The sequence below is a fragment of the Haliotis cracherodii genome, unplaced genomic scaffold (genome assembly GCF_022045235.1).
Source record: "Haliotis cracherodii isolate W230 unplaced genomic scaffold, xgHalCrac1.p SCAF_1, whole genome shotgun sequence".
Lineage (NCBI taxonomy): Eukaryota > Metazoa > Mollusca > Gastropoda > Lepetellida > Haliotidae > Haliotis > Haliotis cracherodii.
Window position 1 is genome coordinate 13,790,646 of NW_027266264.1, and position 25,152 is coordinate 13,815,797.

Here is a 25,152-nt window from a genome sequence, read left to right on the forward strand (position 1 = left end):
TCATCGATCCCAATTGCGTGGACCGATGCTCATGATGTCAATCACAGGATTGTCTGGTCCATACTCGATTATTTACAGACCGCCGTCATATAGCTGGAATATTGCTGGGTTCGGCGTTAAACAACAAACATAAAATAAATGTTTAAAGTGTTTTATGGTTCTGAATAAAAGGATTTATTAAAAGATTGTTTCCTTCTGTACAAATACAACAGAAGAAAAGTGCTACTTTTACGCTACGGCCCAAGGTATCAGTAATCAATAAATGCGAATACACGTGCGCCAGCCTATAAATAGGCCTAATTTTTGTGATAAATATCCCTTTTCTCAAACTCTGAATTGGATAGCCTGTAAACACACGGAAGTCGACATAGTGAAATGGCGCTTATTACATATTAAATTTCATCAATATTGGAATTTGTTTAGGGGCCATGGAAGCATATGACGTCACCTACAGTGGCTATCGCTAACGTCATAACATTCCAGACATTCTCGCGTAGACAGAGAATGTTACCGAGGTACTCATCGCTGTAGTATTTAACAATGTTGATAAATATTATGTGTTTTCAGGTGTTCCAAAAATGTTAACGACTACACCTTAACTTTTGAAACTTACCGGCTAACACCGTGTCCGTTCCAAATTAAATGTCCTGAAATCTGAAATCACATTACGCCTAACTTAATATTGGTATGGGACGGAGGGGTAGGCGAGTGGTTTAAGCGTTCGCTCGTCACGTCCAAGACCTGGGTTCGATTCCCTCATGGGTACAATGTGTGAAGCCCATTTCTGGTGTCCCCCGCCGTTCTATTGCTGGAAAACATACACACTCGCCCACTCAGGTGATCTGGGACAGGCACTTTAAACACTAGGGTACGCCAGAGTCTTCAATTAAATGTTGGCTTCGTCAAAATGGAGTGTCCGATAACAAATGTTAGAAAACGTATAAACCCTTCAAAGCCGAAAAACAGTTGATGTATCATTGTTGACGTAATGAATATTCATGGAAGTTTCACACAAGGCATGGCAATGTTAATTTGTCAAAGGGCGTTGGCGCTCAATAGTGAGTGAGTGTTGGTTTACGCCGTTTTAACAATACTCCAGCCATTCCATGGCGTGGGACGCCATGTTAAGAATCGAACCCCGGTCTTCGGCCTGACTGGCGAACGCTTTAACCACTGGGCTATCCCATCGCCCCTGGCGCTCAATAGATCATGGCCTCGACTTAGTGTGACGACTATCGTTAGTCTGTATTATAGTAAAGGCAATACGACGATCGTGGCGCTTATTTCTCTTTGTGGAAAGATGACCTGAGTTGTCAACATCGCACTATAACGAGGGGTGCGTTATAACGAGGCATTGTCTCTTCTTAACCCGGACCGCCAAATATAGGATACGAGCGTCTTCCGACAACAACACACACATACATTCTATCAGGAAATAGCGAGACAGTGCGTAGCAGATGTTGATGCGCAGTGACATAAACACGCTGGTGAGGTGTGCGTTAGCTTACAACTACACCACACAATATTTGATACACTTTAGTCGGGGCCGATCTGGAACGAGTAAACAGGCAAAGTCGAGGTGACACACTAACGCTGAAGGGATCTAAATCTGTTGGTACGACAATACCTGGGAAATGGAATACCGCTTGATAATACGGAGCTTCGTAATCGTAGCTTCTGTGTCTACAATATCCTGTTACCAAGGTTACGGTAAGTGAATAAATGGATGTTATTTTAATCAGTATGAATCCAGTTACATCATAGCTGTACGTCGACAGTAGCAATAGGTTAATTAAATTTGAGAGAACATTTTGGAATACAACATTCCAATTCTTTTCATTAGACACGTGTTTCCTACTTGCATTAAAATATATCGCAAACTGAATTATTGATATCCCAAAATCGAAATTGTGATAGAGAAAAATAGTTCAGATTCTTAGATATCGTGATTTCGATATTTATATCATAAAATACATTCAACGGTATCACGAAATTAATGTTAAGATGTAAATTCATTTATTGTGGTCTAAAAATCACATTCGTGAGATAAATAGATAATATATAACAATTTCTTTGGTTATGATAAAATAAGGAATACAGTAAACTACGGTTATAACGAACACGCTTATATAACGAACTGACGGATATAACGAACTTACTTTTTTGGTCCCAACTATTTGCTGTAGCTCTGCTGTATATATGCGTATAACGAACTACGGTTATAACGAACTAAAATTAGTAGTCCCTTTGAGTTCGTTATAACCGCAGTTTACTGTACATAGAAAAATAGATACTCCATGTATAAGTGTCCGGATTGGAAACATATCGGATACTGGAATCATTAGTGTAGAGTAAGGTCGAGTGAGTGTGTGAGTTAAAATGTTCATCGCCCCGGAAATGTTGTAGCCATATTGCAATTGAAACTATGGAAGCGTATCAGTACCATTTTCTTAAATATCTACGAAGAAGATTCTTTCATCTTCGGATATGATGTTAGATGTACGTAGAATATAGTATCATATAGCATCCATTTATCGATTAGGTAACAATGTTTTCTCACATAACTGACAATAGTTTTGGGCCAGTCATATAGTTAATAATGACCGATTTGTTTGACTTTCAAACTTACCATGTCTTTATTGAGGCATTAACTAACACATTACATAAAGTAACTGTTTACTTGAATGTGCCGCGATCTCAGACCACAAACTAGCACCTGCTTAGAACAATTAATACTTGATGAGGTGAACATCCGAGAATCAACACGTGTGTGGGGGGGTTAGGGCGGCTTTTAGACTACAAGAAGCATGACGCACGCCGCACCCTCTAATAGCCGTAATAAAGAGAGAAGAGTACAAAGTTGACTTGTCAAAATTCGTTGCAATGTATTTAACTACATGAAATCAAACAATTTTGATTCTGAGCCAGGAATTTACAGGCCAGTCCGTATGTGCATTTTGTGCAAGTTAAACCACAGGTCATTAAGCAAAATGTTAGCGAAATTATGTATCAGCCATTAAAGTCTCATCTCCGTTGATGTAAGTATCTGACTTATATACCAGCCACGTAAATGAAAGTATCATCTACTAGATTATATATATTTTTTCGAATGTGGCACTAAAACTCACTTCCGTAGAAAAGATCTTAATCATTAATAGATATTAAATACCTGTCGACAAAAAGGACAAAGAACAGAAAAACAGTATGGTAAATATAATAATTTTGGAATTAAAAATATGGGATTAGATGGATAGTATACATGTGGAACACCTACGCGTACCCGTTCACAACAGTACTCCAGATTAACGAGGTCCACACTAGCGAGGTTAATATCTTGTGTACTGTGGTGATGTAGAATGTTAAAATATTGTGTGAATGATAGTTAAGCGAGTCAGGCCCCCGGTAGCCAAGCAACATTTGCCGTTGTAGATGATGTTTCTATTAAACATGGACACGCTCACCTTTTCTAAAACACTTGGTATCATCACTACTTGATAGTGAGTTGTGAACACATGCCCACGACATAGTCGGAATCGTACAATGAAGTCTGCTATTAGAAGGAATTTCTTATGATTATTTGGAGGGAAATGTGGCTTCAATCATTAAAATCTCAGCAGCTAAAATATTATAAGAATACGCCTCAAAGAGGCGCTGTACAAGATGAAGTGTTTTACGTCCTTATTTATTTGTGTTCTTAATATTTGCCGATTTTCAATCAAAATACCAAAAGTTCAGTAAGATTTCATTTCGTCATGACAGATGCATTTGCCTTTTCACAGCTGCCCATAAAATATTTGTGTGTGTAATAAAACATTATGATATTAAATTGAAAACTGAATAATGTTCTAGAACAGAGTCCAATAAATACTGTATAATGTACAAACAACACAGTACATGTACATTTTAATCCGTATTTCAATAAATTGCTATAATTCATTGACGTGGGCTAGAAGAGATTTATTCTTATAAATTTTAATTTTTTAAATTGTTTATGATTCAGAAGTATTTGGGACACAGAAAATATTTGTGTCAAATGTGCTACAGATCGTCAGGTAATATATAAGTATCTATACATAACAGACGAGTTATGACTTAACAATTTTGTGAATTAATGAAAAGTTTTTGTTTCGTATACAATGTTTGTTTCGAAAACCGGAAATTTGCGATGTTATTTGCTTATCATATGTTTGTGTTACAACACAACATGCAGATGACTGTATGTTTGTCGATTTCATTTCTACGACTACGATATAAATTTCCTGGTTCTTTGGCTGAAATTAAAATAAATAAAAATTTAGCTACTAATTGCGATTTTACTGAAGTTTTGGTGCCTTTGATTTTAATACCTAAAACCCAAGTATCGATATACACCAGTTTTCTATTGGACATATTAGGTATGTCTACATTTGTATTAAACGACATCAATTTAACGGCAACAAGCGTGACACCATACAGTCCATATCGTCATGATTACTTTCGATTGGCACTGATTAAACATTTATAAGAACACAGTCAAACAGTTTATCTTGGGTATTGTATAGTCTATTTTGTGTATTTGGCTATCCAGTGCATTAAATCCGCATTTTGTTTTGTTAAATACCCTAGACCCATTCGCTACCTTTGCTTCGTCACGGAAGTGACGTCACCATCCCTATCTCCCATATCTCTGACATCGAACCATTGGACGCCTATTTACAACGTCGTCCTATTCGAATCGAGCTCAATCTATGGTAGTGGGCGGATCCTAGGTATTTAACTAAATTAAATGCAATGGAGAAATTATATGAAGTATAATACGCCGGATAATCGAAGATGTCTCCTTTTCATATACGTTTTATGACAGATACCGTTCGTGACTGCAACATCACTCTACAAGCAGGCACGACTCCCCGTCTTCTGTTTCATCCGAACACAAACAATACAGGGTATGTATCACATCGTGTGGTCGTGGGTGTGGGTGTGGACGTTGGTGTGGATGTGGACGTTGGTGTGGATGTGGATGCTGGTGTGGATGTGTGTGTTTTTATCAACGTTTATAACTCACTTGCCTCGGGAAGTACCAACAATTAACTTATGTTAAAAACATAATGAGTGTTGTTTGTTTGTTTGTTTGTTGTTTAACGCCGCACTCGGCATTATTCCAGCTATATGACGGCGGTTTGTGTAAATAATCGAGCCTGAATCAGACAATCCATTGATTGACATTATGAGCATCGATCCACGCAATCGGGATCGATGTCATGTATCAGCCACATCAGCGAGCCTGACCACCCGATCCCGTTAGTTGGCACTTACGACAAGCATAGTCGCCTTTTATGGCAAGCATGGGTTGCTGAAGACCTATTCTACCCCGGATCTTCACGTGTCACATAATGAGTGAGTGAGTTGGGTTTAACGCCACTTTGAACAGTATTCCAGTTATATCGCTGCGTGTCAGTTTGATGTTGGAGGAAAGCACGAAGGACAAAAATAATGTGTTGTGGATACAAATATATTTTGGTTCCTCCTTTCAGAGATAAAGGTATGAGTGTTGAAGCTCTGACTGAAACGTATTATTAAAATTATTAAATGTGTACATGTTCCCATGGAAACCACCCAGATTAACTTATCTTACGGCGAAATGTCCTCTGGAACAATGATGTAATCACCACAAAAGAGAGGTTTCAAGGTTAATCGTGTTTCACTATTTATGATCATTAAGTAAGATCACAATAACTAATAATTTTGAAAAGATGTACGACAGTGACATACATTCATCTAACGTCGGCATGAATGTCAACGTCTAATACCCGATATACCGTCGTTGAATACAGCACTTTACCGTCATAAATATTAATGACACGTGTTTTATATTCAGCAGTTTCAAACCATTATGATGACTTTACGCCATTGTTGTTGCGGTTGATTCTGAGCCAGGAATTCACTGGACATTCTGAATATGGAATGTGTCAATTAAACTGACGCTATTCTGCAAATAAAAGAGAAATTCTACATCAACCCTAATATTGTTGCAGTCAGAGAAATCACTCTAATCTGTTGATGCCGGAAGTAGAATCAACTCGCCCCTTCGGGGCTCTTTGACTCTACATCAGGACTCAACATATTCTCATGATCTGTCGTTTATTCTATGGTTCATTTTCATTCAGTTATGTTATCCGAAGGGACTTACGATGCGACATGGCAATTTTCATTTTCTTGAAATACAATTCGCACAAGGTACAATACGCTATAACCGTCATGTTTTATCAGAGACACCCGCTGCTGGTGGCAGATACAGGCGACTGACCCCGACAACCGCGTCGTCCTTGACACTTTGGCTCTAAGGGTGAAAAGTCAAAGAAACTGCGGGGAGGCAAAAGTCAGCGTATTTGACGGTTTGTATTGATTCCATAACACTGATTCTATTGTACAATAGTTGTTTGTGGTTAAGACCGCACTCAACTATATGACGGCGGCCTAAAAATATGCGAGTCAGGGCCAGACAATCCAGTGATTATTGTTATGAGCAAAGCTCCATGCTGTCGGAGTACCTTGGCATCTTTCAACCAAGTCAAGTGGCATCTTACGCGGTTAGGGTCACCCGTGAAGATCCGGGTTAGACCTGGTTTATGCTTGTCGTAAGAGGCGACTAACGAGATTTGGTGGTGAGATACGATGACTCGGTTGATACATCGATGATCATGATGTCAATCACTGGATTGTCTGGTCCAGACTAGTTTATTTACAGTCCTCCATCATACAGCTGGAATATTGCTGAGAGCGGCGTTAAACAACAAACAAACAAACAAACAAAAACAGCAAACAGGTTGCTTTGGACCAATTCACTGTTTCTAATGGAGTCGCCTCTTACGACTACATGATATAGGTCTGGGGACAAAATCTACTCCAGGAAGGATAAACATCTCAAAAGAAGGTTGATAATATCTGAATGGAAAATAGTATAGACCTGTCTCAAAATTTCACTGTAAAATATGATTGACATATTTATTTAGATTAATGGAAGGAACAGTGAAAATATCTTTCGCAAATTACAATTCACCTTTATGACAATAATAATTTGTTTTTAAATTGAATATTATTGTATATATAATTTAAGGAAAGAGATTTCGTGTAAGAATATAGGTCCCCAGCAACCTCGGCTTGTCGTGAAAGGCGAGAAATATATCAGATAGTCATTCTCAATGACTTGGTTCATTATATTATATTTTGTCGTATCCAAATTGCGTAAATCGATGCTCTTGATGTCAATTACTAGGATGTCTGGTCCAGACTCGAATATTTACAAACCGTCGTCATATAGGTGGGAGATTGCTGAGTGCAACGAAAAACAAACAAATAAAACGAAACTAAGATCTCGTGATTATTTTATTGATCAAACACAGAACGCATAATCCAAGGACAAAATAAAAGATACTGTGGAAAAACATGATCATCCGAGATTAGCGAAAATGTCTTTATTGATGAGGTTCTCAACCACCCGCCGGCCATTTGGATGTAATAACATCTTGCGATTGTCTGAGCGAGCGCGTGAGTTCGGTTCAGCGCTTCTACGAACATGGGTCAATTCTATCACGGATTGTTAGCTTGATGTTCGTGGAAAGGAATGCAGGTCTTAGACGTTTACCATTTGTGTGAAACACACACGCACGGAATATGGAGCTGACAAACCTAGAAACATAATCAACGCGACTCTGAAATTCGAGTGAGTGAGTGAGTTAAGTTTAACGCCACTTGAACATTATTCCAGTTATATAACGTCGTGTAAGCTTAAATGTGGGAGGAAAGTCCGAAGTGATGCTGGTCTCTGACGTTTACGAATTTGGTGAACCCCACGAGCACGGGTATAGTGTTGACAAAACCTAGAAACATAATTGGGACGAACAGGGATTCGAGCCCACGATGATAGGTTTCTGGCATGCCCAAGGCGAATTACGGCGTCTTAGACGACTTGGTCACCCATGTTTCGAAACAAAAGCTGACAAATCGTTGTCTGTATAACCATTAGTTTAAGTTGGAAGGTTTGATTTAATGTTAGTTTCAATGTCCTCTTTGATTTATATATTCCATAGTGTGTGCGGGAATATCCGGATTTGTATTGTGTATGTATGTTCTTATTTCAATACACGCTCTGATAGCTGTTGGGGATATAGGACCCGCATTGACGACCCCTGTGCGGAGCTGGTGTGGAGACGGGGAGAAACGTCTGCTCTACTCAGAAAATGGAGCTTTTTACATGACAGCTGATCCGACGTACTACGCAGCATTTGTCTTCAAATTTTACCAGGAAAAAGGTACATATTAATGAAAGGGTCTCACATTACTGGTGAGAACTATGCACCTAGAATCGTTTTAACCCCCCCCCCCCCCCCCTCTCTCTCTCTCTCTCTCTCTCTCTCTCTCTCTCTCTCTCTCTCTCTCTCTCCCCCCCCCCCCCCCTCTCTCTCTCTCTGTGGTACTTCAGACACAACATCATCGCTGGATGACACAGTCACATGTCGCAATAACATAACTGAAAATTGCTGACTACTCCCTTAAAAAACATTAAGCATAATTATTCATAATAACGATAACTATTCAATATTTTTAAATATTTCTGTCAGCAGCGTTAAAAGCAAGCAAACAATATGAAATTGGAGCTACTTGTACCATTGGTGCGTGTGTTATCGTTGCAGTACAATCCGGGAGTATCCAGCTCCTTGCTACTACCGCCGAATCAGTGCTCGAGTCACCGGGGTTCCCGAACTTCCACTACAAGTAAGAATGTGCTTAATGTTACCAATACGGGCTGACATATCTGCACATGTGCGTTTAAGCGCACCAATCAATCAATACTGATGGATCAGTTGAAACTATAAGACGTCGTACTGGACACGTGAAGATCCGGGCTGGAATAGGTCTTCAGCAACCCAGTTTTCTGTACGAGGCGACTGTGCTTATCGTAAGAGGCGACCAACGGGATCGGGTGGTCAGGCTCCCTGATTTGGTTAATCGTATCCCAAATGTGTAGATCGATGCTCATTATGTCAATCACTGGATTTTCTGGTCAAGACTAAATATATAACCTTTCACAAAAGTATACAGTTTTGGAGGGTCGGGAATGGCACTGCAGTCATGCAGAATTGAGTCCCTTGCTCGAACCAGGATCCGATGATCTTGGGTTCGGTGCTATATACACGCTCTTTATGACTTTATGACTGGTACCTCTCACTGGAAGATGTAGCTATCTTTCCAAACATCTGCTAACGTTCCACTAATTGAAATATGTCATTTCCAAACCTTGGAAAGAAAGTATTCAAAAGCATGAAGGCAGTCTTTCCATGTTCTTTCCAATCGAGCAAATGTTACTTTTTCTTCTTGTACCGTGTGTTCCCGTAATGTTGTTTTTTATGTGAACAATTGACTTGCCTTTGCATGTGTTTGTGATGAGTGCCAAGAGCTCAAGTTTTCGGGAACACCTGGTATCATCACTATTTGATTGTGATTCATTAACCGAGCTCATGATATAGTCTGAATCGTACACTCGACTGTGCTTTATGCAGAGATGTGTATTGTATATAGACAGGGTTTTTTCACTTTATTCCATTGTCTTGCGTTTATTTCAGTGATACCGATAGAAGGTATGTGCTTACAACCGCGATTGAAGATGACCACATCCTTCTGGAATCAGAAAGCTTCAATCTGTTCCGTAATGACTCCAAACAGGTGAACGATTATCTCTCAGTAGCACAAGGTATGTAGCCCTTTCTATCGTTCATTTGTAGCTTATTACTACACTGACGTTTCTATGGTACTAGAGTTACATCGGTAAGATCGGGTGGTCAGGCACGCTGACTTAGTTGATCCATGTCACCGATCCCAATTGCCCTGGATCGATGTTCATGATAGTATTCACTGGATTGACTGGTCTAGACTCGATTTACAGACCGCCGTCATATTGCCGAGTGCGGTGTTAAACAACAAACAAATAAAAAAAACAACGGAAAGAAAATATTATTTATTTAAACATCTTGTCTAGACGGGGCAAGGTAATTTGAGCCCTTTACAATTTTAACGAATCGTTTGCTTCTGAGATATATGCTTGTACTGCGATTGTTATATACACATTGACTTCTTCTTAGGTGAATTGTCTCTCGGGAGATACTTTGGCAGCAATGGCCCCGTTATCCGGACAACGAATAATACAGTGACTCTCCATTTCAAGACAAGCCATAAAAGTTCATTCTACCGAGCAGTTGGCTTCCGACTTCGATACAGGGCAGTCAAAGGTAAGTATAAGTTGAGTTGAGTTTTTAGTAACATAATAACAGTTTGCTGTCAGAGTCAAATTATAATTTTGATGTGATACAGCCTCCCTGTATATATCAGAAAACAGAGCAGTAACCTGAAATTTAAGTCATACTATTCCTCTCACCTGAGACAGAGCATACTAGGAAACCAATAAGTTTTAATATAAATACCTTTTACCATCCAAACCTAACTGCCAATTGATAATCTCCTCCCATATGTATCCCCATGATGCCTTAAACTGTGTGAGTGAGTGAGTGAGTGAGTGAGTGAGTGAGTGAGTTTGTTTTAACGCTGCTTTTAACATTATTTCAGTTATATCACGACGTCGTTCGAGATGGATGTTTTGAAGGATAATGTGTTTTGGTCACCGGGTTCTTCATAACATAGTCGTTCGTGATGATTGTTTTGAAGGATAATGTGTTTTGGTCATCGGTTCTTCATAATATAGTCGTTCGAGATGGATGTTTTGAAGGATAATGTGTTTTGGTCACCGGGTTCTTCATAACATAGTCGTTCGTGATGGATGTTTTGAAGGATAATGTGTTTTGATCACCGGTTCTTCATAACATAGTCGTTCGTGATGAATGTTTTGAAGGATAATGTGTTTTGATCACCGGTTCTTCATAACATAGTCGTTCGTGATAAATGTTTTGAAGGATAATGTGTTTTGGTCACCGGTTCTTCATAACATAGTCGTTCGTGATGAATGTTTTGAAGGATAATGTGTTTTGGTCACCGGTTCTTCATAACATAGTCGTTCGTGATGAATGTTTTGGAGGATAATGTGTTTTGGTCACCGGTTCTTCATAACATAGTCGTTCGTGATGAATGTTTTGAAGGATAATGTGTTTTGGTCACCGGTTCTTCATAACATAGTCGTTCGTGATGAATGTTTTGAAGGATAATGTGTTTTGGTCACCGGTTCTTCATAACATAGTCGTTCGTGATGAATGTTTTGAAGGATAATGTGTTTTGGTCACCGGTTCTTCATAACATAGTCGTTCGTGATGAATGTTTTGAAGGATAATGTGTTTTGGTCACCGGTTCTTCATAACATAGTCGTTCGTGATGAATGTTTTGAAGGATAATGTGTTTTGGTCACCGGTTCTTCATAACATATATAGTCGTTCGTGATGAATGTTTTGAAGGATAATGTGTTTTGGTCACCGGTTCTTCATAACATAGTCGTTCGTGATGGATGTTTTGAAGGATAATGTGTTTTGGTCACCGGTTCTTCATAACATAGTTGTTCGTGATGAATGTTTTGAAGGATAATGTGTTTTGGTCATCGGTTCTTCATAACATAGTCGTTCGTGATGAATGTTTTGAAGGATAATGTGTTTTGGTCACCGGTTCTTCATAACATAGTCGTTCGTGATGAATGTTTTGAAGGATAATGTGTTTTGGTCACCGGTTCTTCATAACATAGTCGTTCGTGATGAATGTTTTGGAGGATAATGTGTTTTGGTCACCGGTTCTTCATAACATAGTCGTTCGTGATGAATGTTTTGAAGGATAATGTGTTTTGGTCACCGGTTCTTCATAACATAGTTGTTCGTGATGGATGTTTTGAAGGATAATGTGTTTTGGTCACCGGTTCTTCATAACATAGTTGTTTGTGATGAATGTTTTGAAGGATAATGTGTTTTGGTCACCGGTTCTTCATAACATAGTCGTTCGTGATGAATGTTTTGAAGGATAATGTGTTTTGGTCACCGGTTCTTCATAACATAGTCGTTCGTGATGAATGTTTTGAAGGATAATGTGTTTGGGGAACCGGGTTATTCATAACATAGTCGTTCGCGATGAATGTTTTGAAGGATAATGTGTTTTGGTCACCAGGCTCTTCATAACATAGTCGTTCGTGATGGATGTTTTAAAGAATAATGAATTTTGAATTCCTCAATAAATTGCTTAGCTCCCATCAAGTTTCATGTGCTCTAAACGTGTTGGATATGTACTCGAGACAGAGGGTTGTTGGAAGGATCTCAACCCTTATCTTATGTTTCTATTTTCATTTCAGGCGACAACACTGCACCTGTAGTAGGTACTGATAACGCTGTCGCGGGGGTCGCCTACAAGAACCTTCATGTACCGGATGCCATCGAGCTTTCTCCCAACCAGTACGTACAACAATAGAAAACACACTCCGCATGTACACACAGATAACATCATCGTAACATTATTCTAATTATTTCAGATTAACTTTGTCATTACATATCTATGGAACCAATACCTTAACTTAATTTTTCTGAAAAACACAACTATACATCTATACATGTGTGCGGAGTGGGTCATTAGTTCATTTCACCCACTTTTATGTCCATTGTGCATTCAAGAACTTTTGATAGAGTTGATTGTGCAGGTGCTGGTGCTGGATGTAATAACAGACACTTTAAGAAATTATATCATTTAGTGATAGTAAAGCATGACAGTATAATGCTGCATGTACTCGTGTAGCCTATGCCTGTGTTTAGTGCGAGGTCCCTCTGAGGACCCATACTTGACGAAGTTTAACATGGATACCCCACACAGACACAGTATACTGATTCCAAGACGACCACTCCTTGCCCTATCCTTACTGGGGGGCACGGGTGGTCAAGTCGTCTTAGGCGCAGCGATTCGCTGTGCAGAGTTGCAACCCTTGGGCACGCCAGAAACCTATGATTGTGGGTTCGATTCCCGGTTCGCCCCGATTATGTTTGTAGGTTTGTCAGCACCATACCTGTGCGCGTGGGTTTCACGGAAGTGGTAAACTTCTGAGACCTGCATCACTTCGGGCTTTCCTCCCACATTAAGCTGACACGCCGCGATATAACTGGAATACTGTTAACAGCGGCGTAAAACCCAACTCACTCACTCACTATATCTTGACGAGGCCGGGGGGTGGAACGGCTGACCTGCCACTCTCCGGACACTCGGACGGTCCACGTACACTTATTTTTGTAACTTTGGAGCTTATCTGGGTTGCACGTGTCCTATATTTCCAAGTTTATCAAGGAATATGTCAAAGAATAGTTTAAAATGAAATAATTGTCTTTTGGTATGAGGCGGCCAGAGGATCAGACCACCGACCTTCCGCTCTCGTGGAAGACACTATATCCAGTAGAATAAAGAGACCGTAGAAATTCTAATGAATACAATAATAAAGCTGAACAGAGGGCAATTTATTTCTTCTAATCGTAGAAGCATGGACTTCATTTGGACAGTGCGAAAACCAAGAATGGAAAAAAAGTATATGATCCGCATAACAGTTTTCTACACTGAGAGGGAGAGGTTTTGCAGCGGTGACTTACTGGAGGTTTATGATGGTAATTTGAAAGCTGACATTTTTTTTACTCGATGAAGGAACCTTCTTTATTGGACTATGCTTACGCAAAGATGAACACCAAGAATATACTTTTGAAAGAAATGCTAAATGAAACATAAGATTTATATTTGAAAAACGTCTTGGAGATAAATATTGCCTGATCTTCCGATGCTTCAATCATTTAGTTACAAGCAATTTTAAAATTTTTCAGTGTATCATTTCCAGGTCATCGTGACAACAACACTCGGATACCAAATCAGCACTGTTCAATTCGTGGACCAGAATTTCAGGGAAATGAGCAAAATATGACGATCTATCTCCGATATGACGGATCTTTCAATCCGAAAGATGTGAGGATTCGTTACTTTGTAACAAACGGTACGTGCTATGTTATCCTGTAACGTACATGGTCTGAAACGACGTAATTCTTTGAGCAGAGTTGCGTACCTTATTTGCGCCAGGATCAGTTTATTTAATGGATTCGACCCCATAATGCGCCTACTGATGCTTTGTTTGCCCATGCCCTCGGATTTCAGGCAAGTGACGGAGGCAAGAGTGGCCCAGTCGTCTAAGGCGCCGCAATTCGTTATGCACAGTTGCGTCCCTTTGGGCACGCCAGAAACCTATCATCATGGATTCAAATCACGGTCCCCCCGATTGTTTCTAGGTTTTTCAGCGTGGTCGTGGGTTTCACAAAAGTAGTAAACGTCTGAGACCTGCATCATCGGGCTATCCTCCAACATTAAGCTGACACGCCGTAAAATACCTGGAATACTGTTCAATGAGGCCTTAAACAAAGTGACAAACGTCTACAAGCTTCGTTCCTTGAATTTTCCACCGACATCAAGCTGACACGCCCTGCTATAACTAACATACTGTTCAACGCGTGGTTTTCCAAACATAATCTGATTCCATTTTCAGAACCCTACCCGTGTGGAAGAAACCTCACAGCTGAAGACTCATTTCAGTCACTTCTTTCGCTAGGCTATTACACCCAAGATTATGACGGGTAAGTGTGCTTGCGACAATGTCAAGGCAGTAAAGTCCTGGAGTGATGTCTCCAAACCCCATTATCCTGTTAATGGTAACTGCAGACCACGTTTGTCACCGATCATTGAATATTGATCCTGAGAAACCACCCCTTCCCCCTCTCCACCCCAACTACACTTTAACTCCTACATCACCGCCTCCACCACTATCATATGGTCGAGACCCTACCTCTCTTCCTTTGCAAATGCTTCAATTTGCAGATCAGTCTAAGTTGACCGTGTGTCTTTTTTTCAAGGAATTTAGACTGCGTGTATCGCATAGAAGCCCCTGAAGACCACCGAGTGTTAGTAACAGACAGGGACGGATCTATGGCACTTGAAGACTCGTTGTTCTGTCGAAAAGATTATGTCCTTATTGCTGATGGTGAGTGATGGGGAGTGAGTGTTGTTTTACGCCAATGTCAGGTGCCTGCAGTATTCCAGTTATGTCACCACGTGCTGGAAATAATCTAGTATGGACATGAGCATCGATTCACGCCATCGTGACACGATCACGTGTAAGAGGTCGGGTCATAAGTCGGGTCCAACAAGCCTAAGGCACTGGGGCTGTATCCCAGCATCATACGGGGAATAGTGAGAGACCGTAACTGCTGATACCAATTCATGTATATACACTGCAACCTAGAGGTTTTCGGTCGTAATATATTGCAAGCTGCTTCCACAAATGGGTGTTCACATTCTCTTGTGAAACTATTCTTTGTCATATTCCTTGATAAACTGCGTATTGGAAATACAGGATACATAGTGAGTGAGTGAGTGAGTTGGGTTTAACGCCACTTTTAACATTATTCCAGTTATATCACGGCGTGTCAGCTTAATGTGGGAGGAAAGCCCAAAGTGATGCAGGTCTAAGACATTTACCACTTCGGTAAAACCCACGAGCACGGGTATGGTGCTGACAAACCTAGAAACATAATTGGGGCGAACCGGGATTCGAACCCACAATCATAGGTTTCTGGCGTGCCCAAGGGACGCAACTCTGCGCAGCGAATCGCGGCGCCTTAGACGACAGGGCCACCCGTGCCCCCCAGGATATATAGACCCGAACAGGCTCCTCGCTGTCAGTTACAGAAAATGAAAATTGTTTTGACCGTGGTGTAGTGGATAGAGCGTCGGTTGGTCGCGTCGTTCCAAAATACCTTAAAAGATGCTATTGCTGTTACCCTGTGCTGTTTCAACGTGCCCGTTCCTTACAATGCACCCTGGATACAATTGGTTACAAGTGGTAACCCATGCTTGTCTTAAGAGGTAAGTAACGGGATCAGGTGGTCATGCTCGCTGACTCGGTGACGCATGTCATTGTAACCGAACTGCGTACATCGATGCTCATGATATCAATCACTGCATTTTCTGATCCAGACTCGATTTGATTTGTTTTGGGTTTTTTAATTTTTACATTACTCTCATTATTGGAATAAATATATTAACAATATGTGCGGTGTAAAACGTCAAACAAACAAAATGTCGAAGGCGAGTGTGAAATGGCTGTTCGATGACTACTTTTTATGCGTTCAGGTCCAGACGCTAACAGCAGCGTTGCAAACAAAGTCTGTGGCGACGACTTCATCGTGTACACCAGCACTGGCCGCTTCCTGACCATCGTCTTCCACACAGATGAGAGTGGTGCTGGTGGAGGCTTCAGGTGGAACTTCAGAGCCGTCAAGCCTAATGGTATGCACCCCTATTAGTGGCATTGTACGAATGTGTAGTTGACGCATGTGTCCAGACGTTAGTTGTCATCTTACACGTAGGAGCGAGTTATTAAAGCTACAAATACACAATACATGGGAGTTATTCAGACATATGTAGCGATGTTGTAATCACCATTTGTGTTGTCCTTGCGGTTCCTTGCAACATGGTGATGTGCGGACATTTATGGTCTGGTTGGTAATTTACTTATCATCATCTTGCAAATGTTATGAAACGGAAAACGTGTACGTTTGCAGCCATGTTTCCGTATTACACGTGTACGTTGAAGGGTTTTAAAGAACAATATATGAGAAGGGCTCTTTGGCCAAATTGATCCGTTAGTCGCCTTTTACGACAAGCATAGTCGCCTAAACGGCAAGCATAGGTCTTCAGCAACCCAAACAAGCTTATTAAAAGAATGATGAAAATCATGATGAGATCTATCAGCACTATAAATAGTAGACGCTCTTTGATTCAGCTTGTGTAAGTCTGGGACTGAAAACAACACTAAATGCATAGGCAAGGTTAAACTGTGTCAAAAAGAAGATGAAGATGTAAAAATAACAAACTTATGGCAAATATAAGCAACAAGACCCATTCAATCCCCCTAAGAAATATCTGCTAAACCCAGTCCATTGTACGAGTCGACTATCTTATGAGCATGTGTTACAAAACTATCAATTAGTGATGACACCCAATGTCTTTTGTATGTCTTGCCCCACCGATGGCTTCCATCACAAACACATGAAAAGGCAAGTCATGTGTTCACATTAAAAAACACAGAAGCACATAACACAAGATAAAATCAGGAATTGTATCAAAAATCATTATTGCTACTGATGTGTCATATTTGGAATGGCATCCATATGTCTACCATACCACTTTTTAAAATCTTTACAAAAGCCTTGAATGAATATCTGAAAATTATGATACCGATATTTCAAACTTTATCATTTGAATTTTTCGAAATAGGGCACTTATTCTACCTCGTCCTTCATTCACCAAATGTCACTTTTTATCTTTCAACCTTCAACCTTGTGGGGGGCAAAATAGTTTCGTCATGCGAGTGAGTGTAATTGCCGTGGGTGACTGACTTAATACGTGTCTTGTGTATTACAAGTGACGTAAATGTCAGCGCAATGTACCCGCTAGTTGGACCCTTGTCCGTAATTAGACCACCTTTTTTCCTTTACGTATTTTCAAAACCGTGGGATCGCGATATAAAATTTCATAACATGTTGTGATTTTAAAAGGAAATTTTTGGTCTGGTGAAATGAAAAAAAAAACAGTTTACGTTTGACACAAGTTAATGGGAGAATTGCTTGGAGAATTCAAAAGTATTCTAATTATATTATCTTTTTTATTCAAAACGTCTATGACTGAAATTAATCAGTTTCGAATATATGTCGAAAGAGATTCTATAGTGCGTAAAGGGCATAATATTGATGGAAATTATATGAATGGATCACTGAAAATTGGTGATGTAACGAGGTTTTCGCGAAAAGGGTAAGCATGCCCGGTCTCCCGGTGGATTGATGAGGTGCAGATACTCATGTTTCTAAAACTATGAATATAAGAATCTATATTCAGAGGTTGAATGTTGTTGGCAACGTGTGCTTTCTTTGGCGTAAATAAAGTAGGAGTGAGTGAGTATGGTTTTACGCCGCGTTTAGCAATATTCCAGCAATATCACGGCGGGGGACACCTAAAGTAGGAAGAAGCTCGTATGCAAGGAGATCCAGATCAGTTCGGAGAGGGGGGCAGAGTTAATACCCACGGGGATACCTACTATTATCTTAACATTCTAGCCCTAAATTTGACGACGATATTGTCAATCAGGAAAGCAACTCACATATGTGTGTCTCAGAATATTCGAGTGGAGTTACTGTCAGTTTTAACAAATTGATCATATCGATTAATGCTCGCAGTAAAATTAAATGTCCGGGCCCATTTCTTGGAAACAAAAGCCCTACTGATATGAGAATGTAATTTATCTTCCACATTATCATGAAGGGTAGTTATGTAAAGGGTGGAAAGATCAATGGTGTATAAAATTTGACTTGTGTTCAGGTTTCAGGTTGGAGAATGTATTTGTTTCAAGGATGCTTCAATATCCACATGTCATTTACTCAACTAGTCTCATACATTCTCTTTCAGTATTTGATCAGACCTTCCTTGATTGTTGTCAAAATTATTGTTCGTAGTTTTGACAAGGATTCGGTGGTACATTTACTGGTCCCTGCAAAATGTCTCTTTATGTGAATTATTTTGAAGCTTGGGAATCCAATACAAAGCTGGAACTGATATGGTCACACATATAATATTCCACGAGAAATAATTTATGGTTGCCAGATATTCCTCTTTGACAAAGGCCTCGATTTGTTTGTTGGATTAGTAGAACTCTCCTTGCATGGACAATTCATGTTTATAGTGGGGAAAGGTGAGGTGAAGTGAGATGAAATTGGGTTTAACGCTTCCAAGATTATTGCACTTATATAGCGACGTGTGGCTGCTTATACTGGTCCGCACAGGTGTCGATTTATATTGCTAGCTCACTGAGATACCGTGCCGCAGCTTAACATGAATACCCCACTCAGACACAGTATACTGACGCCGAGCCGACCAGTCCTTGTTTTAGCACCTCAATACCGAGTGCCAGACAGGGTAACAAGAAGTACCATCTTTTAACGTCTTTTGGTATGACGCGGCCGGGGATCGAACTCTGGACCTTCCGTTCTCCTGGCGGACGCTCTACCCCTAGACCACGGAGGCGGTTTAGTGGGGAAAGGCTGAAGCATTAAGCAAATGTATAGAAAACACGCCTTAATAAAAGACGTGGATACCTTTGCATTCTGCAACGTAGATGCGTAATTGACAAACTGGAATGACACCAGAAATGGACTTCACACATTGTACCCATGTGGGGAATCGAACCCGGGTCTTTGGCGTGACCAGCAAACGCTTTAACCACTAGGCTACCACACAGCCCATCTTCGTATTGAATCAAAATTGCATCAATTGTGTGTATGTACATTTATCTCCGTAAGGATTTATATGATAAATACATTTATCTCCGTAAGAATGTATGTACATTAATACGAGAGCTAAGTGCAGTTTATGTATAAGCGTGATATTTGTACACCTTACTTATATTTTTCTCCTTCTTATCCTCCTAGAAACATGTGCGAAACAGTATCTGTCTCCTCTGGACACAAGGTTGACCATTACATCTCCACTGTATCCACAGAACTACCCACCGTGAGTACTGGTAGAGATCAGAGCAGCCCCTGATGTAGGTTTCTCATTCGTGACCAGATCGTGTTATTCCTGGACAAGCCGAATAGCGACTCGTGCCCCTCTCATGGCCATTTTGTGCGACCGGGTTCCGTCTTAGTGCAAACGGGCATACCTAAAACAATTGTCAACTCGTTGCGTAATGGTTCACATATATTTCCCCATATATTATATATATTTCAGATGGAATTTAAAGCACATCGGGACGTACGGAATTATACAGTGTGATTGAACACACTTAACTGTGTCTTGGGTATATTTTAGACGCAGGACATATGTAAAATCAAAAACTATTTCTGAGGGATTCTTTGATGAAGAACTTGAAATCATACGCGCATTCTGATTGGTTACGGAAAGGGGCGAGTGGTGAAGAATGGTAGGTTCCTGGCACGCCTCGAGCTCCTCACATCGATATCCCGTAGGCGGAGCTCTGTATACTATCACTGCCACCAGTCAAAACTCCCCACTGGGATAAGTGACCACAACTGTGCTTGGAGTTGAACTCGCAACCGAATGACCGTTATGTTTACAAACAAGTGATGACTGCCGTGACGCCGAATACTCTTATTTCAGTCTAATTATTTTCTTTGTCAATTTGAATTTTTGTTTCATTACATCTATCATGTAATGGGTATAGTAAGAATATAAGGGAAAAGTTGGTTGAATTTCCGTTCGTCTGCAATCTCGAACCAATGCGGTTTAAACAAACAGAAAGGCAAATTCATCTGGGAAATATGGTCAGTCGTAAACCTTTTCAACATTAACATTCCCAAAGACATAAACAAAAGTGTAAACGTTACTACACTTTGGGTCAGAGGGCAAATTTCAAGATTCTTGTAATGGCTGCGCCCAGTCTGGTTGGAGCGATGTTACCGAGAGTGAAAGGAAGGTGTCACGCGCTGGGCAGGAGCTTGGGCACGCCTACGGGAAGGGTCGTGAGGAGCGAACGCTTTAACCGCTAGGCTACTCAACCGCCCCGTTTTATATATTTTGTTTGTTTTTTTGTTTGTTGTTTAACGCCGCACTCACCAATATTTCAGCTATATGACGTGTTGTGCACCTATCGAACGTGTCTAGCCGACGTCTGACGGCAATCTGATGAGTGTCCGATAATTAAAAGTCATCTGACGCCCATTTGATTGCAATCTGCGGTCTGCCCAACGCGCCTGATAGCCGCCCATCACCAATTCGATTCTCATCGGAAACATCGTTGTGACATCGGAGGGTAGTCGCTCATTAACTCAACTGCCATCCGACTCATATCGCATAGCAAGCGGTGACATCTGACGGCCAACGGACTACGAAAGGAGGGAAAGCCGACACTCACTTCGCAGATTTTCATCGGACACTACAGCACCAAGATCCTGAAGATGGCTCCAAGAAAGAACAGAAATGTTGGAGGACAGAAGGCAAAGAAGAGACCTCCAAGCACTCCTCAACAATCTCAAGAGCCAGAAGACTCCTGTGTGCCTCCTCCTGAAGATGCAGAGATGGAGTACAGGCCTATTCAGGCCCCAGTCACTGCTCAGCCACACGGTTCTCCCTGCATCTTGTTGCATAGTTTGTTGCTGGAGCATAATAACACAGCCCAGGGCTTCAGCGTTGCAAAGAATTTGATCCATGTCTAGTACTGTCAGGAGGTGCAGCCCGCTTTTATACTCGACTGCCGATTTTGGCGACAAATCCGACCAGTATTAGGTCATAGTCTGATTACTCTACGAATAGTAACCGATGTGTCGGATTGGTGTCGGGAGAGTGTTGGAAGTGTCAGAATAGTGTCAGGTCACCCTCGAATTACAATCCGACCGCAATCGGATCAATCGGACGCCGCCGATGAAAATGGCGGACAGACATCGGGCTGCTACCAGTCTTTCATCCGATTACGCCGATCAATGTTGGATCTCTATCGGATTTTACGGAAAACGGGGACCCAAAAAAGAGGATGTCTGGTGAATTTTCATCGGAACTCATCGGAACGCTTTGGCAAAATTGGGATCAGATGGGCTTCAGATCAGGTACCGATGGTCAGCGGAATGGGGGTATTACTGTGAATGTTATAACCTTGATCAAACAACTTTCGAGCAGAGTCGTATGACGCTCTCAGAAGTCTCCGTATGAGCATGCCCGTTGTTCCCAAAATGTTCTGACATGTAGCCATTAAAGGCTGAAGCTGCAGGAATATTGCTCAACACAAAGAGAAAGTTGACTATTAGAAAATTTGAAGTCATCACTTTTGAAATGTGGATAGATTTGGTCACTCTAAATCTTCGATCTAAATATGAAACAGATGAGGAGGTTATTTGAAACTTTATTTTCCAGAAACGTTGACTGTGTGTGGGACCTGACTGCCCCACAAGGCCATGTCGTGTTTGTGGAGGTGGAAGAGTCGTCAATGGAGACGTCGACTGAATGCGGCAAGGACTATGTAGAGGCGTTTGATGGTACCACATTTGTCACTCCCGTACCAGACATAATCAAGAACTGTATAAACTGTATAACAAATCTTCCAATATCAAACTCAAAAAGTGTCGACAAGACGCAACATGACAACTTACACGTATACAATGTACTCTGATTAACATTTGTTAGATCTATATTGTTTTTTCGTGACGCTGATTTATTTCGTGACGTGACATTTATTACTGTTATACTTCAATTGACATAATATGCTGCTTTTCTCTTTGTGACATAATGATTATAAATCATTTTATCCAGGTTTGAATAGATATTCAAAAGTTCTTAGCCGATGGTGTGGAGTTGAACACCCTTCCTTCCAAAGCTCTGGAATATTCCTGACACTTGCCTTTCACAGCGATAACGTCACATCCGGTTCTGGATTTAAACTATCATACTCAGCTCGTCCAAAACCAGTAAACCGTAAGTTCTTGCAGACTTCGCTTGCAATAATTTTTGTTTATTCCCCGGTTTGCAAAGTAAAATCTTTATTTTACTCTTTCAACATAAAATCTTAAATCTCGAATGCGTCTTCAGGCTAACACTTAAAAAATATGAAATGTTACTTTAAACATAAGCCCTCAAATATTGAACGCTTCATTTCTTCTTTCAGCCCGGTCAAAGACGTCCAACAATATTTATGTTGGTGTTGTTGTCGGTGTTGTGGTTGGTGTGCTTGCCTTGCTTGCCATCGTAGCTGGTATTGTAGTCTACAGGAGAAGAAGGTCCAGACACATGGCTGTCACCACAGGCAGGCACTAAGAGAAGCGTGCCTCACTTGGTTCTAGTCATAGATAGCAGTGGGGGCAATGACAGCGATACTTCAGAGGTGATGCTCAGCATTTCTACGTCTCTGACTGCTGAATACTTTGCCATAGGCGTATGGACCGAGGGGGAGATGTTTGTGTTCATACTAATTTGGAGCATTTCCATCTCACACACCTCAAGTCCACCTCAAATAGATCTACCCCAACGAACTATTTCTTGAAGTGGTGAGGTGTTTTTGAGATGGAAAGTGTGAATTAATCTAAAACATGACAATTTGAACCAAACATTCAGAATGATGTCAGATTGTAACATAATGGCGTCATATAACAATAGGTAACGTCGGATCTCGGCGGGAGATGCACACACACACGCACACACACACACACACACACACACACACACACACACACACACCTTGTCCCTTCTTCAGGCAGTTCCAACGCCTATGTTTGGTTTCGTTTGTTTGTTTGTTTGCTCTTTAACGCCGCACTCAGAAAGGTAGAAAAATAGCTAAAAGACGGCGTATGCAACTTGTGGTGCAAACATGTTGTGACACAAGTGCACGAAACTCGCAGTGCTGAGTTGTGTCCCCTATGTGTGGCAGGATTTTATGATCATTATGATCATAGGCTCGTCAGCACCACTCCCGTGCTAGTAGGTTTCACCAAAGTGGTAAACACCTGCATTACTTTGGACCTTTCTCCCGCATCACGCTGACACGCCGTGTCACACTTGCTTTTTCTGACCCATTAAGGTAACAGGATACTTCGGACAGTGAGAGAACTGACTGACATGCTACCTATAACGCGCACAAGCTCCACACTCTTATTGAGGCACGCTTACTCCAAAGTGTTACACATGAATATCAAAAATACATCTCACAGATAATCGAGACAGATTATTCTTTGGCCTTGACGTTGGAGCACAAAAACACATGGACCAGGGTACAATATGTTCCGTTCAGATTTGGAAGATTCTTACAAAACGATATGACCATACTGACATTGTGTTTGATAATAATGTGCACCGATAGACAACTCAAATCGCAGCCACTCATTAAGGTAAGGCCACGCCGACTGACTATAAATAAAACCCAACAAACTATTTATTCCCAGCATGCTTTCGTTCAGTTCCAGCTGCGCATTTTAGTGGTTGTTTGTTTTCATTCCGAAGTTGCATATTTTGATGCAACTCATCCTAACGACATGCCATGCCGAAATTCCATGCCATAAATATAATCTCAGTAAGCAAAGTTGTCTTTGGACCTTAAGTTTGCAGTGTTTCGGTGACTGTTTTAAGCCAAGTAACGTATTGGTTACGTTTCTAATATTTATGTGTTGGTCAAATATAAGTGTATGCTTTCTTTTCCCCGACAGTTAAATTTGTTTATGAGGTATAATAAATTATAAATTATTAGGTTGGGTGCTTTTGAATTGAAAATACTAGTATATATTGAAAACACGTATTGAAATTCGACCAATCTACACATTTTGAGAAACAGAACATTTAGGAGTCTACCTAAAGATGATGGACCTGTAGGACCATATACTTATGAACATACATAAGATGCTACCCTCGTGGAATTTAAGTACTTCTGGAGACGACAGGTTATATAAAGCGCAGAAGATGTAAACGATATATTAATAGGGGCGTGAGGAAAATTGTATTGCATCTTACAAATATCAAATCATTATTGTAAACAGGCACCATATTAAAAAGTGACAAAGATCTAATGCACGTAGTCGTCTAAATGTTAGATGGGGACTAAATATCAGATTTCATAGGATAATTATTATTTCAAGTGCGCATTTTGTTGCAAATAAAGGCGACAAAACCCTTTCCATATTCATAAGAAATCTCTGCAAAAACTAGGTCGATTGAACGATTCCGACTATATCATTAGCATGTGTATATGAATCACTATCAAATAGTGATGATACCAGGTGTTTGCGAAAATGAATGAATTTGTATACATGTATGTAGTTTACAATCGTGAAATGTCTTAATGTTTATAAACTAAGTGTTCCTGAAGTCTGATTTATGTATTAAAATACTCATTATTAAGATAATGTTTGCGGCTTTACTTTCTTCTGTGTCAGTATTTGTTTTACTGGCATAAATGATATCCATATATTTTTATTGTCTTTGGCTGACAGGTCCAATGAGAAAATATCAACAATAGGTCCGAAAAACTACCCTGTTTCGAATCATGAAATATGACTAAGACGAATTGTTTGTATTTGCATGAAGTAGTGTTTATGAATTTCTTTTTTTCTGTTTATATTTATCATTTGTATTAAA

At 40.4% G+C, this 25,152-nt stretch overlaps 1 protein-coding gene across 2 annotated transcripts; it reads left to right on the forward strand.

Moving 5' to 3' along the window:
• Positions 1-1,443: 1,443 nt before the first annotated feature.
• Positions 1,444-25,152, forward strand: LOC139473259 (dorsal-ventral patterning tolloid-like protein 1). Of its 2 annotated transcripts, none has more exons than XM_071255798.1 (17): positions 1,444-1,710; positions 4,844-4,925; positions 6,250-6,374; positions 8,136-8,291; positions 8,673-8,754; positions 9,603-9,730; positions 10,119-10,265; positions 12,311-12,410; positions 13,474-13,598; positions 13,823-13,975; positions 14,519-14,606; positions 14,883-15,010; positions 16,162-16,317; positions 19,512-19,593; positions 21,949-22,070; positions 22,345-22,506; positions 22,697-25,152. In XM_071255798.1, the coding sequence occupies exons 1-17, from the start codon at positions 1,635-1,637 to the stop codon at positions 22,843-22,845; spliced, it is 2,061 nt and encodes a 686-aa protein (XP_071111899.1). In that variant the 5' UTR covers positions 1,444-1,634; the 3' UTR covers positions 22,846-25,152. The 2 variants fall into 2 exon arrangements, with proteins under 2 accessions (XP_071111899.1, XP_071111905.1); XM_071255804.1 differs by having other exon boundaries at positions 8,151-8,291.